A 14,503-nucleotide genomic window follows, 5' to 3' on the forward strand; every position below is an offset into this window, starting at 1 on the left:
CTGTCTCAAAATAAAAAATAAAATAGGGCTGGGGGTGTAGCTTGGAGGTAGAATGCCCCTGGGTTCAATCCCCAGTACCACAAAAATAAATAAATGAATACTTGTTTAAGACGCATATCATCTTTGTTTTTAAAAATTGTAAGCCAGGCATAGTGGTGCACACGTGTAATCCCAGCATTCAGGAGGCTGAGACCAGAGGATCGCGGTTCACGGACAGCCTTAGCTACTTAGTGAGGCCCTCTGCAACTCCGTGAGACCCTGTTTCAAAATAAAGAATAAAAAAATAGGGCAGTGGGTGTAGCTCGGAGGTCAAATGCCTCTGGGTTCCATCCCTAGACCCCAAAAAATAAAAATAATAAAAAATAAAATGTTTAGCAGTAAATTGAAATCTTTGTAGATACTTCTCATTCTAATACAGATATTTATTAGGCAACATATATATACTTATATACAATTATTTTATTTATTTATTTAGTATGTATGTGTGATACTGTGGATTGAGCTCAGGGGCATTCTACCTCAAGCTATACCCCCAGCCCTTTTTTTAAATTTTGAAACAGGGTCTTGCTAGGTTGATGAGAGTCTCACTACTTGCTGAGGCTGTTCTTGAACCTGTGATCCTCCTTTCTCAGCCTCCCAAATTCTGGGATTACAGCCATGTAACACCACACCTGGCTATTTACAATTTTTAATAGGTCAGATTAACTTCTAATAATATATGCCTATTAGAAAAAGTACAATATTTTTAAGCTGGGGGGTGTAGTTCAGTGATAGAGTACTTGACTAGCATGTGCAAGGCCCCAAAAGAAAAAGTACTTTTTTTTTTTTTTTTTTCAAAAAAGGACTCATTAAGCCAGAAGTGGTGGTACATGCCTGTAATCCCAGTACTTAAGAGGTTGAAACAAGAGGATTGCTGGTTTGAGGACAGCCTCAGCAATTTAGCAAAACCCTCAGCAACTTAGCAAGACCCTCCTTCTTCCTTCCTTTCTTTCTTTTTTTTTGGGGGGGTCAGTACTGGGGATGGAACCCATCTCTGAGCTGCACCCTCAGTCCTAATTTTTATTCTTTATTTTGAAGCAGGGTCTCACTGAGTTGCAAGGAGCCTCACTAAGTAGCTGATGCTGTCTGCAAACCAGGATCCTCCTCTCTCAGCCTCCCAAATGCAGGGATTACAATCATGTGCCACCACGCCCAGCTCAATAAAGCTATTTTAGAATAGAATACGTTGACAACCTTTCACAATGTCTTAAGCTAAACAAATTAATATATTAAACCTAAAATAAAAACCTTCAAAATGAATCATATTATAAGGAGTATAGTGCAGACTTTATTTGAGTGTATACTAAACATAGGTGGACCATTTAAATCACAAATTTCAAATAAAATTGAAAGACTTCTGAATGTAGATAGAAACTCATAGGACATAAAATAAGCATTATTTGTTTTTAAATAAGTACGGTTCTGTTCGAAAATTTTTCTGCAAATATATACTTAGCAAAACATCATCTAATATATTTTCATTCCACTTTATCTCACTCCCCAGTAAGAAACCTACAAATCTGATTAACAAACGATAAGAGTGGAAAGGGGCTGGGGTAAAGTATAGCATGTATAAGTCCTAGGTTCGATCCTCAGCACCGCAAAAGAAAAAGAAAAGATATGAGTAGGAAAACCAAAAAATCAATGTAAATAAAAATAATCCAACTGGGAAAATAGCCTTTGCTCTTCTTCAGTGGATGCAGTAACTTTTCAGGACTCTGAGCGCCGCTGTTCACCTACTAGGAAAGAAACACAGTCGGAACTCAATCCGGATTCTCAGGGACTCCAACTACACAAAGCCCCACAGTTCCTACAAACCGGCTCCTGGGCTGCAAGGACTCTCACTCCGGAACTTAAGGTGCTTAAGCCATAGAGAACCACTGCAGCCATAGAAAGGAAAAGGTCCCAGTTGAAACATACAGAGAGCCCAGGGAAGGTTTTGGAAGAATTCGTGATCAGACAATAATGGCTGCTCAAAGGAATCTCCCTGACCGCACCCAGCTGGTCCTCCTCTGCCTTTTCCTGAGAATGCCCTGGGAGTCCAGAGCCCAGCAGATCCGCTATTCGGTTCCTGAGGAGCTAGATAAAGGCTCTTTCGTGGGTAACATCTCCCAGGACCTGGGGCTGGAGCCCCGGGAGCTGGCGCAGCGCGGAGTCCGCATCGTCTTCAGAGGTAGGACGCAGCTTTTCTCTTTGAACCCGCGAGGCGGCAGCTTGATCACAGCGGGCAGGATAGACCGGGAGGAGCTCTGCGGTCCGAGCGCGCGGTGCCTGGTGAGTTTTAACATCCTTGTGGAAGATAGGGTGAAACTTTACGGGATAGAAATAGAAATAACTGATATCAACGATAATGCCCCCAAATTCCAAGCAGAAAATTTAGATGTAAAAATTAATGAAAACGTTGCTCCAGGAATGCGTTTTCCTCTTCCGGAAGCTATTGACCCGGATGTGGGTGTGAATTCCCTACAGAGCTACCAGCTGAGCCCCAATAATCACTTCTCCCTGGGAGTTCAGAGCCGTTCCAATGTCGTCAGGTACCCAGAGCTGGTGCTGGAGCGCGCTCTAGATCGCGAAGAAGAGGCCATTCACCACTTAGTTCTCACAGCCTCTGACGGAGGTGACCCTCCAAGATCAGGCACTGTCCTAGTCACTGTGACTGTCTTTGATGCAAACGACAATGCACCAGTATTCACCTTGCCTGAATATCGAGTGAATGTTCCAGAGAACTTGCCTATAGGTACTCAGCTGCTAATAGTCACCGCCACTGACAAGGACGAAGGAGTCAATGGAGAAGTGACATATTCATTCCGAAAATTGCTTGACACACAATTATTGAAATTCCAGCTAAATAAAAATACTGGGGAAATTAAAATATCCGAAAATCTAGATTATGAAGAAACAAGTTTCTATGAAATAGAAATACAAGCAGAAGATGGAGGTGCCTATCTTGCAACTGCAAAAGTGTTGATTACAGTAGAAGATGTAAATGACAACAGTCCAGAAATGATGATCACATCTCTGTTTAGTCCAGTGACTGAAGATTCACCTCTGGGAACTGTCGTAGCCCTTTTAAACGTGCATGATATAGACTCTGGGCAGAATGGTGAGGTAACTTGTTCTATCTCTAGGAATCTACCATTTAAGTTGGAAAAGTCCATTGACAGTTATTATAGATTGGTGACACACAGAGCCCTAGACCGGGAACAGATATCCTCTTACAACATCACAGTAACAGCCACAGATGGTGGCCATCCACCTCTATCAACGGAAACTCACTTTACCCTGCAGGTGGCAGATATCAATGACAACCCACCCACTTTCTCTCATGCATCCTACTTTACCTATATACCAGAGAACAACCCCAGGGGTACCTCCATCTTCTCAGTGACAGCTCTGGATCCAGACAGCAAAGAGAATGCTCAGATAACTTACTCCCTTGTTGAAGACACCATTCAAGGGGCACCACTGTCTTCCTACATATCCATCAACTCAGACACTGGCATCCTGTATGCACTCCAATCCTTCGACTATGAACAGTTGAGAGACCTGCAGCTACTGGTGATAGCCAGCGACAGTGGAAATCCACCCCTCAAAAGCAATATGTCCCTTAGCCTGTTTGTGCTGGACCAGAATGACAACACCCCTGAGATCCTGTATCCCACCCTCCCCATAGATGGCTCCACTGGTGTGGAGCTGGCTCCGCGCTCTGCAGAGCCTGGTTATCTGGTGACTAAGGTGGTGGCAGTGGACAGAGACTCAGGCCAGAACGCCTGGCTGTCCTACCGCTTGCTCAAGGCCAGTGAGCCAGGGCTCTTCTCGGTGGGGCTGCACACAGGTGAGGTGCGCACAGCAAGGGCCCTGCTGGACAGAGATGCACTCAAGCAGAGCCTTGTGGTGTCTGTGCAGGACCATGGCCAGCCCCCTCTCTCAGCCACCATCACCCTCACAGTGGTAGTGGCTGACAACATCCCCGACATCCTGGCTGACATAGGCAGCCTTGAGCCCCCTCAGGACTCTGATACTTCAAGTCTCACACTCTACCTGGTGGTGGCAGTGGCCACGGTCTCCTGCATCTTCCTGGCCTTTGTCGTCATGCTTCTGGCGCTCAGGCTGAGGCGCTGGCGCTCCTCACGGCTGCTCCAGGCAGCAGGTGGTGGGTTATCCAGTGTTCCAGCCTCACACTTTGTGGGTGTGGACGGGGTGCGTGCTTTCCTGCAGACCTATTCCCATGAGGTCTCTCTCACTGCGGACTCTCGGAAAAGCCACCTGATCTTTCCCCAACCCAACTATGCTGACACGCTCATCAGCCAGGAGAGCTGTGAGAAAAAGGATCCTTTGTCTTTGTTAGATGATTCAAAGTTTCCCATAGAAGATACTCCTTTGGTTCCAGTGAGTTCTGTTTTTACTTTTTCTTTCCTCTAAAAAGTTATGATTGGTTTTGCTTTTAGGGTTGCAGCATGATGATGGAATTTTTTTAAATCACACTTCTCAGTTTCAATGATGCTTGCCTCTTGCTAAGACATTGAAGAGTAGAATTTAATGAGTATGACTTTTAACTTTCTGATAAAATTCACCTAATCCCAACCTGTTGTCACAAGGTTGTTATTATTAGCTTTGAAGAATCTTATATTTTATAGTATTGTTGAGTATAATACTGAAATTTTCCAAAATCAGACTTCATACAGCCGTGACTTTGATTGTTCTTCTCTGGGGCCATGTGCTGAAACTCTAGCCCTTTACCAACTAAGCTCTTGTTTTGAAGGAAGTTCTGCTAAGAATAGATAAATCTCAGAAACAAATGCATTAGCCTCACTCCAAACACAAACTAAACCCAAGGTTACTACTCTGTTGTTCATGCCAAGAAGGGCAATTTACCCTTGCAGTCATGTTATTCAAGTTATACCTGGTAGTGACAGTTGCAGTTGAATGTACTTCTTAGAAATTTAAGGTTTTCATTAATGTTTAATTAACAATTGATAACACGAACTTAGGTTTTCAAACTATAATCATACTTATTAACACTTCAGTATCTTTTTGCATATAATTCTCTAATTTCATACTGATATGTGAAAGATAAATCTTTTGACTTTCCTTGCTTAAGGGTGACTTTCTTTGCTTAAGACTCTACAGAGGATTGAATAGAGGAGATTTGTGTTTCTGCTCTCCTTGTAATTTTTTAAAATTAAATCTTCCTGAGCCGAGTGTGGTGGCTCATGCTTGTAATTCCAGCATTCAGGAGGCTGAGACTGAAGAATCATGGTTTGAGGACAGCCTCAGCTACTTAGTACGGCCCTCCACAACTTAGTGAGACCCTGTTTCAAAATAAAGAATAAAAACTAGGGCATGGGGTGTAGCTCAGAGGTCGAATGCCCCTGGGTTCCATCCCCAGACCTGCAAAAACATTAAATCTTCCTATCACTAGTATAAAAATATGTGTTGGGAAAACAAATAAATTTGTAATCCCAAGAACAGGAGCAAGGGATGTATAGGAAGGGTATTTTCTTTTCTTTTGCGGTATATATATGTGGTATTGGGTATTGAACCCAGGGGCATCCTACCTCTGAGCTATACTCCAGCCCTATTTTTAACTTTTATTTTGAAACAGGTCTTGTGAGGTTGATGAATGCCTCACTACTTACTGAGGCTGTCCTAGAATGTGCAATCCTCCTGTCTCATCCTCACAAGTACTGGGATTACAGCTGTGTACCACCATGCCTGGCTATTTAATAAAATATTAATACTCTACTGAACTTGCTAAGATAAAGTCAGATTATCCTAGTGTCTCAAAATACTTAAGAGACCATTAATTTTTGTGTCAATCAACATTTGGTTAATTAGGGGGCTGTAGAAGGTAATCAATTTCTTAGGGTCATGGTTGTTAACTATAAAATCATTGAAACTATTATCTTAAATTATATTCCATGAGTCATAGTTACTATGATCCATTTCAATAATTCTAGTATTTTAAATACATGCTTAAAAACATTCTTGACATTATAACTATTATAATAAAATGTTTTAAATATAATTATTTTAAAAGCAATGCCAGCCATTCTAGATGATTGTATAGACAAAGGTTGTATTTTAAGTACTTAAATATGGAAGAAAAGGCTATTACTTTCTAACTGAATAGAAGCTAGGATTGAAAAAAATTATGTCTTGTTTTGTAGATAATTATTCCTAAAAAAGAGCAATAGGAACTGCCTCCAGATGGAGGAATTGGATAGCAGTGGGCCATGGAATGGAAGACCTGTAGACCTTGGCAGACCTTCACTCTTCATTCTTTTAAAACTCAATGTAAATTTTAATACATAAAATACATACTATATATTATGATGTTAAAATGTTATATGATGCCAGGCGTAGTGGCGCACGCTTGTAATCCCAGCATTCGAGAGGCGGAGGCCGGAGGATCATGGTTCAAGGACAGCCTCAGCTATTTAGCAGGCAATTCGCAATTCAGTGAGACCCTGCTTCAAAAATAAAAGGCCTTAAAAATAGGGCTAGAGGTGTAGATCGGAGGTACAGTGCCCCTGGTTTCCATCCCCAGTACCGCAAAAAAAAAAAACCCCACAAAAATAAAATGCTATATGATGAAAACGGAATTGCTGAAGAATAAGATTAAAACATTTTGGCCATCAACCTGTACTTTTGAAAAATAAAAATTCCCTATTAGAAAAGTTCCAGAAGAGGCCTCTGGGCGCCGCTGTCGGCCAGTACAGAGCAAGCACCAACGCCCGCGATCTCTCAGCCTCTTGCCTGGGTTTCCTGCGCAGCCACCAACACACACACAAGGAAACCTTTTCACAGAGAAAGAATATCGGCTGTGCAGACCCAGCCCAGCACACACGGATTCTCAGCCCCGAAACTGGGTTCCCCCGGTCCTGGGCCGAAAGCTCCTCCAGTGTGGTAGAACGCCCCTTCTCCAGCTGTGAGACCCGGGCCCAGTGAGGACCCGAGCGAGCCATGGGAGGGAGCTGCGCGCAGAGGCGCCGCGTCGGCCGCGGGCAAGTACTGTTTCTCTTCTTGCTGCCTTTGTTCTACCCCGCGCTCTGCGAGCCGATCCGCTACTCGATTCCCGAGGAGCTGCCCAAGGGCTCGGTGGTGGGGAACCTCGCCAAGGATCTGCAGCTCAGTGTGCTGGACGTGTCGGCTCGGAAGCTGCGAGTTAGCGCAGAGAAGCTGCACTTCAGCGTAGATGCGGACAGTGGGGACTTACTTGTCAAGGACCGCATAGACCGCGAGCAGATATGCAGAGAGAGAAGAAGATGTGAGTTGCAGCTGGAAGCTGTGGTAGAAAACCCTTTAAATATTTTTCATATCATTGTGATGATTGAGGATATTAATGACCATGCTCCTCAGTTCCCAAAAGATGAAATAATCTTAGAAATAAGTGAATCTGTCAGCCCGGGAAGGAAAACAATTCTTGAATCTGCAGAAGATCCCGATATTAGTATTAATTCACTGAGCAAATACCAACTAAGTCCTAACGAATATTTCTCATTGGTCCTGAAAGACAACCCTGATGGTGGCAAATACCCAGAATTAGTGTTGCAAAAGGCCCTGGACCGAGAAACACAGACCACTCACCATCTGGTACTGACAGCCTTTGACGGAGGAAACCCGCCACGAAGTGGCACCACTCAGATCCGAATCCTAGTGGTGGATGCCAACGACAATCCCCCGGTGTTTAGCCAGGACGTATATAGGGTCAGTCTTCGGGAAGACGTGCCTCCAGGCACCTTGGTCCTAAGGTTGATGGCCACTGACCAGGATGAGGGCATCAATGCCGAGTTCACCTACTCCTTCATCGGAGTGGCAGGCAAAGCCCAACGCGTGTTCTTTCTGGATTCCAGTACCGGAAACGTCATAACTCATCAGCTCTTGGATTTTGAAGACGTAGAAAGATACACAATGGATGTAGAAGTAAAGGACCGAGGATCCCTCTCGACACAGAGTAAAGTAATTATAGACGTCCTAGACCAAAACGACAACCGCCCAGAAATAATCATCACTTCCCTCTCTGATCAGATTTTGGAGGATTCCCCTCCTGGAATGGTTGTGGCCCTCTTCAAAACACGGGATCGAGATTCTGGGGAAAACGCGGAAGTCACGTGTAGTTTAAGTAGAGACAGTCCATTTAATATTCATTCTTCTTCCAATAATTACTACAAGTTACTAACAGATGGGGGCCTGGACCGTGAGCAGATCCCGGAGTACAACGTCACCATCACGGCCACCGACAAGGGCACGCCGCCGCTCTCCGCCAGCACGACCATCACCCTGCACGTGGGCGACGTCAACGACAACGCGCCGGTGTTCCAGCAGGCCGCCTACGTGGCCCACGTGGCGGAGAACAACGCGCCCGGCGCGTCCATCGCGCAGGTCAGCGCCTCCGACCCCGACCTGGGGCCCAACGGCCAGGTGGCCTACTCCATCGTGGCCAGCGACCTGGAGCCGCGCGCGCTGGCGTCCTACGTGTCGGGCGCGCAGAGCGGCGTGGTGTACGCGCAGCGCGCCTTCGACCACGAGCAGCTGCGCGCCTTCGCGCTGACGCTGCAGGCGCGCGACCAGGGCGCGCCCGCGCGCGGCGCCAACGTGAGCCTGCGCGTGCTGGTGGGCGACCGCAACGACAACGCGCCGCGCGTGCTGCACCCCGCGCCGGGGCCCGACGGCGCGGCGCTCCTCGACACCGTGCCGCGCGCCGCCGAGCCCGGCTACCTGGTCACCAAGGTGGTGGCGGTGGACGCCGACGCGGGCCACAACGCCTGGCTGTCCTACCACGTGCTGCAGGCCAGCGACCCCGGCCTCTTCAGCCTGGGGCTGCGCACGGGCGAGGTGCGCACGGCGCGCGCGCTGGGCGACAGGGACGCGGCGCGCCACCGCCTGCTGGTGGCCGTGCGCGACGGCGGGCAGCCGCCCCTCTCGGCCACCGCCACGCTGCACCTGGTCTTCGCCGACAGCTTGCAGGAGGTGCTGCCGGACCTGCAGGACCGGCCGGCGCCCGCGGACGCCCAGGCCGAGCTGCAGTTCTACCTGGTGGTGGCGCTGGCGCTCGTCTCCGTGCTCTTCCTCCTGGCGGTGATCCTGGCCATCGCCCTGCGCCTTAGGCACTCCTCGGGCCGCGCGGCCTGGGGCTGCTTTCAGTCAGCTCTCGGCTCCAAGGCTGGACCCGTGCTTCCACCTAACTACAGTGATAAAACATTGCCCTATGCCTATAATTTTTGTGCGCCCAAAAGTCAAACTCATCCAGAATTTAATTTTCTCACGTCCATTGACCATTGTCTAGCTGCACAAGATACTCTCAACAAAGGTAGCTCTTCAGTGCTATTGGCTAACAGTTTAACTCCTAATGTTGAAGCAGACAAGAAGACATTCAACCAGGTATTTTAAATATTGCATCTTATATTTCAATATTCCATTGTATTTCAATATAACTTATTTCAAGATTTTAAATAATCTTTTGGTGAAGTTCCTAAGGTATTCCTAGATCAATATTTTGGGTGTCACTAATAAGACCTAAGTTTTCAATGCTTCTATTTCCCTACTATGAAAAAGCAGTTTAAAATAAAACTTTTGAGGGTTAGGGATGTAACTCAGTGATGGAGTGTGTGTTTAGCACACTTGAGGCCCTGAGTACCATCCCCAGCACCACACACACAACACACATGTGCAAATCTCAGGGGTAAATAGTCATGAAATACCTTTTAGTTAAGGATATGGAATACAGTTATAATTTATCATGGTATTTTAAGTGGCAACCCTAATGCTATTCAAATTTTATAAAACATTACATCTTTATTTTCCTCAACAAAAATAGACATTGGTAGGAATCAGTCATGCATCCTACCTGATAATTTTGTCCAGACCATGCCATTACATCCACAAATGCCAGATCCCGTTAGTCCATAAAATCAATTGAAATCAAGTTTTCAGTTCCAGTAGTATTTTGAAACGTTTTAAAATTAAACAAGCTCTTTTAAAAATCTCTGCTTTCATATTGCTTTTGGTAAAAAAAAAAAAAGTCATGATTCACAAAGAGGTAAGTGTAATAATTTCTTCTGGATACAGCACTTTTCTTAGTCGTTGCAATAAATAAATTGGACTCTAGGCGCCGCTGTTCACCAATCAGGGAATGGGAGGTTGCGATTACTGAGTTCTCTCCAATTTTATCAAACAAAGCCAAATGGATACTCACAGATCGTGATGCTGGGAACTTAAAAGCACTTTCCTTTGCTTTTTAATATCTTTTGGATGCGGACGGCCTGAGACCTTGTAGACACACAAGCTGAGTCAGAATAAAACGAAGATTCCAAGGATTCAGTCTCTGAGATGGCGAATCCACAGCGTCTGGAACGCCACGGGCTGATCTTGCTGTGCATTTTCCTGCGGACTCTGGGAGAGTTTAGGGTTGGGCAGATCCGATACGCTGTGCCAGAGGAGACCGACAAAGGGTTCTTCGTAGGCAATATCTCCAAGGATCTGGGTCTGCAGCCCCAGGAGCTGTTGGAACGAGGAGTCCGCATTGTCTCCCGAGAAAAGATGCAGCTTTTCGCTCTGAATCCGCGCAGCGGCAGCTTAATCACCGCGGGGAGGATAGACCGAGAGGAGCTCTGTGAAGTGGTTTCCTCCTGCTTTTTAAATGTGGAGATTCTTGTGGAGGATACCTTGAAGATATATGGAGTGGAGGTGGAAATAATGGATATTAATGACAATGCCCCCAGCTTCCAGGAAGAAGAGGTAGAGATAAAGGTCAGTGAGCATGCGACTCCTGGATCGCGATTTCCTCTTCCTATTGCTAAGGATTCAGATGTGGGAGTGAACTCCCTCCAGAGCTACCAGCTGAGCCCTAATAGTTACTTTTCCTTACAAGTGCGAGGTGGAACTGATGGGACCAAGAATCCGGAGCTAGTACTGGAGGAAGTCCTGGACAGGGAGAAAGAGGCGGCTCACCTCCTTCTCCTCACAGCCTTAGATGGAGGAGATCCCATTCTGAAGGGTACTGTTCCCATTCGTGTGGTGGTCCTCGATGTTAATGACCACACCCCAAAGTTTACACAGTCTGTGTATCGAGGGAGTGTTCCCGAAAATGTCAGCTCTGGAACTTTGGTGTTTGTAGTAAATGCAACTGATCCAGATGAGGGGATCAACGGGGAAGTGACATATTCATTCCGGAACAAGAAAAGCAAGGCTTCTGAAATATTCCAGTTGAATTCTCAAACTGGAGAAGTTGTAGTAAGAGGACCTCTGGATTTTGAAAAATATAGATACTATGAGATGGAAATTCAAGGCCAAGATGGTGGAGGTCTTTTGGCCACTGCAAAGATGTTCATTACAGTTGTGGATGTGAATGATAATGCTCCAGAAATAACGATCACTTCTTTTATTAATTCAGTAATGGAAAATTCTCCTCCAGGTACAGTCATTGCTCTTCTAAATGTGCAAGATCAAGATTCTGGAGAAAATGGACAAGTCTCCTGTTCCATTCCTAACAGTCTTCCTTTTAAATTAGAAAAGACTTATGGAAATTATTACAAGTTGATAACAAACAGTGAGTTGGACAGAGAGCAGGTCCAGAGCTACAATATAACACTGATAGCAAAAGACCAGGGAAGTCCACCCTTGTCTACAGAAACTCACCTTTTGCTGAATGTGGGAGACAGCAATGATAACCCTCCAGTCTTCACTCACTCCTCTTACTCCACCTACATTCCTGAAAATAACCCCAAAGGAGCCTCCATCTTCTCAGTGACTGCCCTTGACAGGGACAGCAAAGAGAATGCGCAGGTCACGTACTCTCTGACCGAAGACACAATCCTGGTGGTGCCTCTGTCCTCCTATGTATCTATCAACTCAGAAACCGGTGTGCTGTATGCATTGTGCTCCTTTGACTATGAGCAGTTCCAAAACTTAGAGCTGAGAGTAATTGCACAGGACAGTGGGAATCCACCCCTCTGCAGCAATGTGTCACTTAGTCTGTCTGTGCTGGACCAGAATGACAACTTTCCTGAGATCTTGTACCCTGCCCTACCCACAGATGGTTCCACTGGAGTTGAGTTGGCACCTCGGTCTGCAGAGGTGGGTTATCTGGTGACCAAGGTGGTGGCAATTGACAAGGACTCGGGCCAGAATGCCTGGCTGTCCTACCACCTGATCAAAGCCAGTGAGCCAGGGCTCTTCTCAGTGGGGCTGCACACAGGGGAGGTGCGCACGGCAAGGGCCCTGCTGGACAGAGATGCGCTCAAGCAGAGCCTCGTGGTAGCTGTTCAGGACCACGGCCAGCCCCCTCTCTCAGCCACTGTCACGCTCACTGTGGCAGTGGCAGACAACATCCCTGAAGTCCTGGCTGATTTGGGCAGTCTGGAGTCTCCAACCAACCCAGATGAGTCAAGCCTCACACTCTACCTTGTTGTGGCCATCACCACGGTCTCCTGCGTCTTCCTCTTCTTTGTCATTGCGCTGCTGGCACTCAGACTCAGGCACTGGCACGCCTCGCGCCCGCTCCACACAGCAGGTGCTGGGTTATCTGGTGTTCCAGCCTCACACTTTGTGGGAGTGGATGGGGTACGCGCTTTCCTGCAGACCTACTCCCATGAAGTCTCCCTCACCTCGGACTCTCGGAAAAGCCACCTAATCTTCCCCCAGCCCAATTATGCAGACACACTCATCAGTCAGGAGAGCTGTGAGAAAAGCGAGCCTTTCTTGATAGCTGAAGACTCAGCTACCGTTTTAGGCAAATGTGACCCGACAAACAATCAGGTGAGATTTGTTTCTCCACCTCCCAGTTGTTAATGTCTTGGCACAAATCTTTTAAGTTTGAAAACTGGGTTTGGGACAGGTATATTTAGTTTATTACATATTTAGAGCATTTGCGTTTGTGTACTCTACCTTTTATCAGATGACCATTTTTTTTAGAAAGGGTTATTTTCTTTGGATTTCAAAGGATCAGTTCAACTATCTTAGCTTGCTTTGTAGTAAGTTGAATTTTAATATTATTTTTCTATCATCATTGTCTCTGGTTGTCAATGTAAAATGATAAATCAAAGCAATGATTTACAAAGTTTTTACTTATTTCAGTTTCACACTTTCAATTTGATAGTGTCTCCACCGATTTATAATTATACTCTACCATTATTTGCTACTGCTTTTTTATTTTACTGATGCAATATAATTATACTTCATGGTGAAATTAAAAGTGACACATTCTTATATGCACACAACATCTCTTGGTGTGGTTCCCTCCTAACCCCATTCTACTACTCACTCCTTCCTGGTACATACTACTAAAGTTATTAGTGATACCTTCATATATGGACATAATGTTACTTGCTATTACATCTACCATTCAAATTTAACCTTTTTGATTCAATAGCATGAATTGTTCAGTTTTTCCATTATTTACTTATTCATGTACATGAAAAACACTGCACACATGTAATCTTATCCTAACCACAAAACGACTTTTCTTTTTGATTGCCAGTAATATATTTAGATCTTATGGACTATCTCAACCTTGTGTCATTGCTTTATCCTATCAAAACACACATATTGACTAGGTCTTAATTACTGGACTTTCTTAGGCACTTTATAACTTGAATTCCAGGTGTCTTTCTGCTACTATGATGAAGTCATTAGATTGTTCTGAGGAAATAACTGAATTTTTTGAATTGGTGATATTTTCATTTTCTTTTGTTCTTTACTCTTTGTGTAGAAGGCTTGAAATCATTTTGAGCCAGGGTTTCTCAAAAAGTTCTTTTCTTTCTTTCTTTCTTTCTTTCTTTCTTTCTTTCTTTCTTTTTTTGGTACTGGGGATGGAACCCTTCTGCCTCCGGGCTACACTCCCAGACCCATTTTATATTTTATTTGGAAACAGTCTCTTAAGCCAGCAAGGCTGGCTTCGAACCAGCGGGATCCTCCTGTCTCCGCCTCCTAATGCTGGGATTACAAGAGTGCGCCACCACGCCCGGCTCACAAAGTTATTTTCAAATCTGCTAAAGATGATTATACTTTTCAGATTTATTCATATAGATTAGTTTGTGACTCTAAGAAGCAGAAGTAAACACTAATACTTTACACAATTCTGATTTAGGGGCTAAGAGTAGATAGCTCAATGGTAGAGCATGTGCTTAGCATGTGCAAGGCCCTGGGTGCAATCCCTAGCACCCCCCCAAAAAAAAAGACTGGTGTAGCTAATATTTCTCTAGGTATTTTTTTGTTTTGGTGGTACTGAGGTTCCTAGAAGCCATTCTACCTCTGGGCTACGCTCCCAGACCTGTTTTATTTTTGGAAACAGGGTCTCTTAAGCCAGCATAGCTGGCTTAGAACCTGCGGGATCCTCCTGTCTCCGCCTCCCAAGCGCGGGGATTAGAAGCGTGCACCATGACACCCAGCTTCTCTAGGTATTTTTTGTTCACTTTCAGTCTGTCTAGGAGTTTTGGATTCTTCCTTTCTTTCATAAATACAT

General features: G+C 45.3%; 1 protein-coding gene across 18 annotated transcripts in view; it reads left to right on the forward strand.

Moving 5' to 3' along the window:
- LOC308274983 (protocadherin gamma-C4) overlaps nucleotides 1–14,503 on the forward strand; it is a gene marked incomplete at both ends in the record, with an annotated part of 798,148 nt that overhangs the window by 698,834 nt on the left and 84,811 nt on the right. Inside the window, one exon of one of the 18 annotated variants that reach the window (XM_080713002.1) lies at nucleotides 2,005–4,428. The exons of 15 other annotated variants lie outside the window; for them this stretch is intronic. In XM_080713002.1, the coding sequence (XP_080569128.1) occupies nucleotides 2,005–4,428 (2,424 nt within the window). Of the gene's footprint in view, nucleotides 1–2,004; nucleotides 4,429–7,005; nucleotides 9,424–10,371; nucleotides 12,799–14,503 lie in introns of those variants that run through there. 2 more of the 18 variants (XM_080712985.1, XM_080712998.1) reach the window with 2 other exon arrangements.

Source organism: Muscardinus avellanarius (genome assembly GCF_963383645.1).
Source record: "Muscardinus avellanarius genome assembly, chromosome: 1".
NCBI classification, from domain to species: domain Eukaryota; kingdom Metazoa; phylum Chordata; class Mammalia; order Rodentia; family Gliridae; genus Muscardinus; species Muscardinus avellanarius.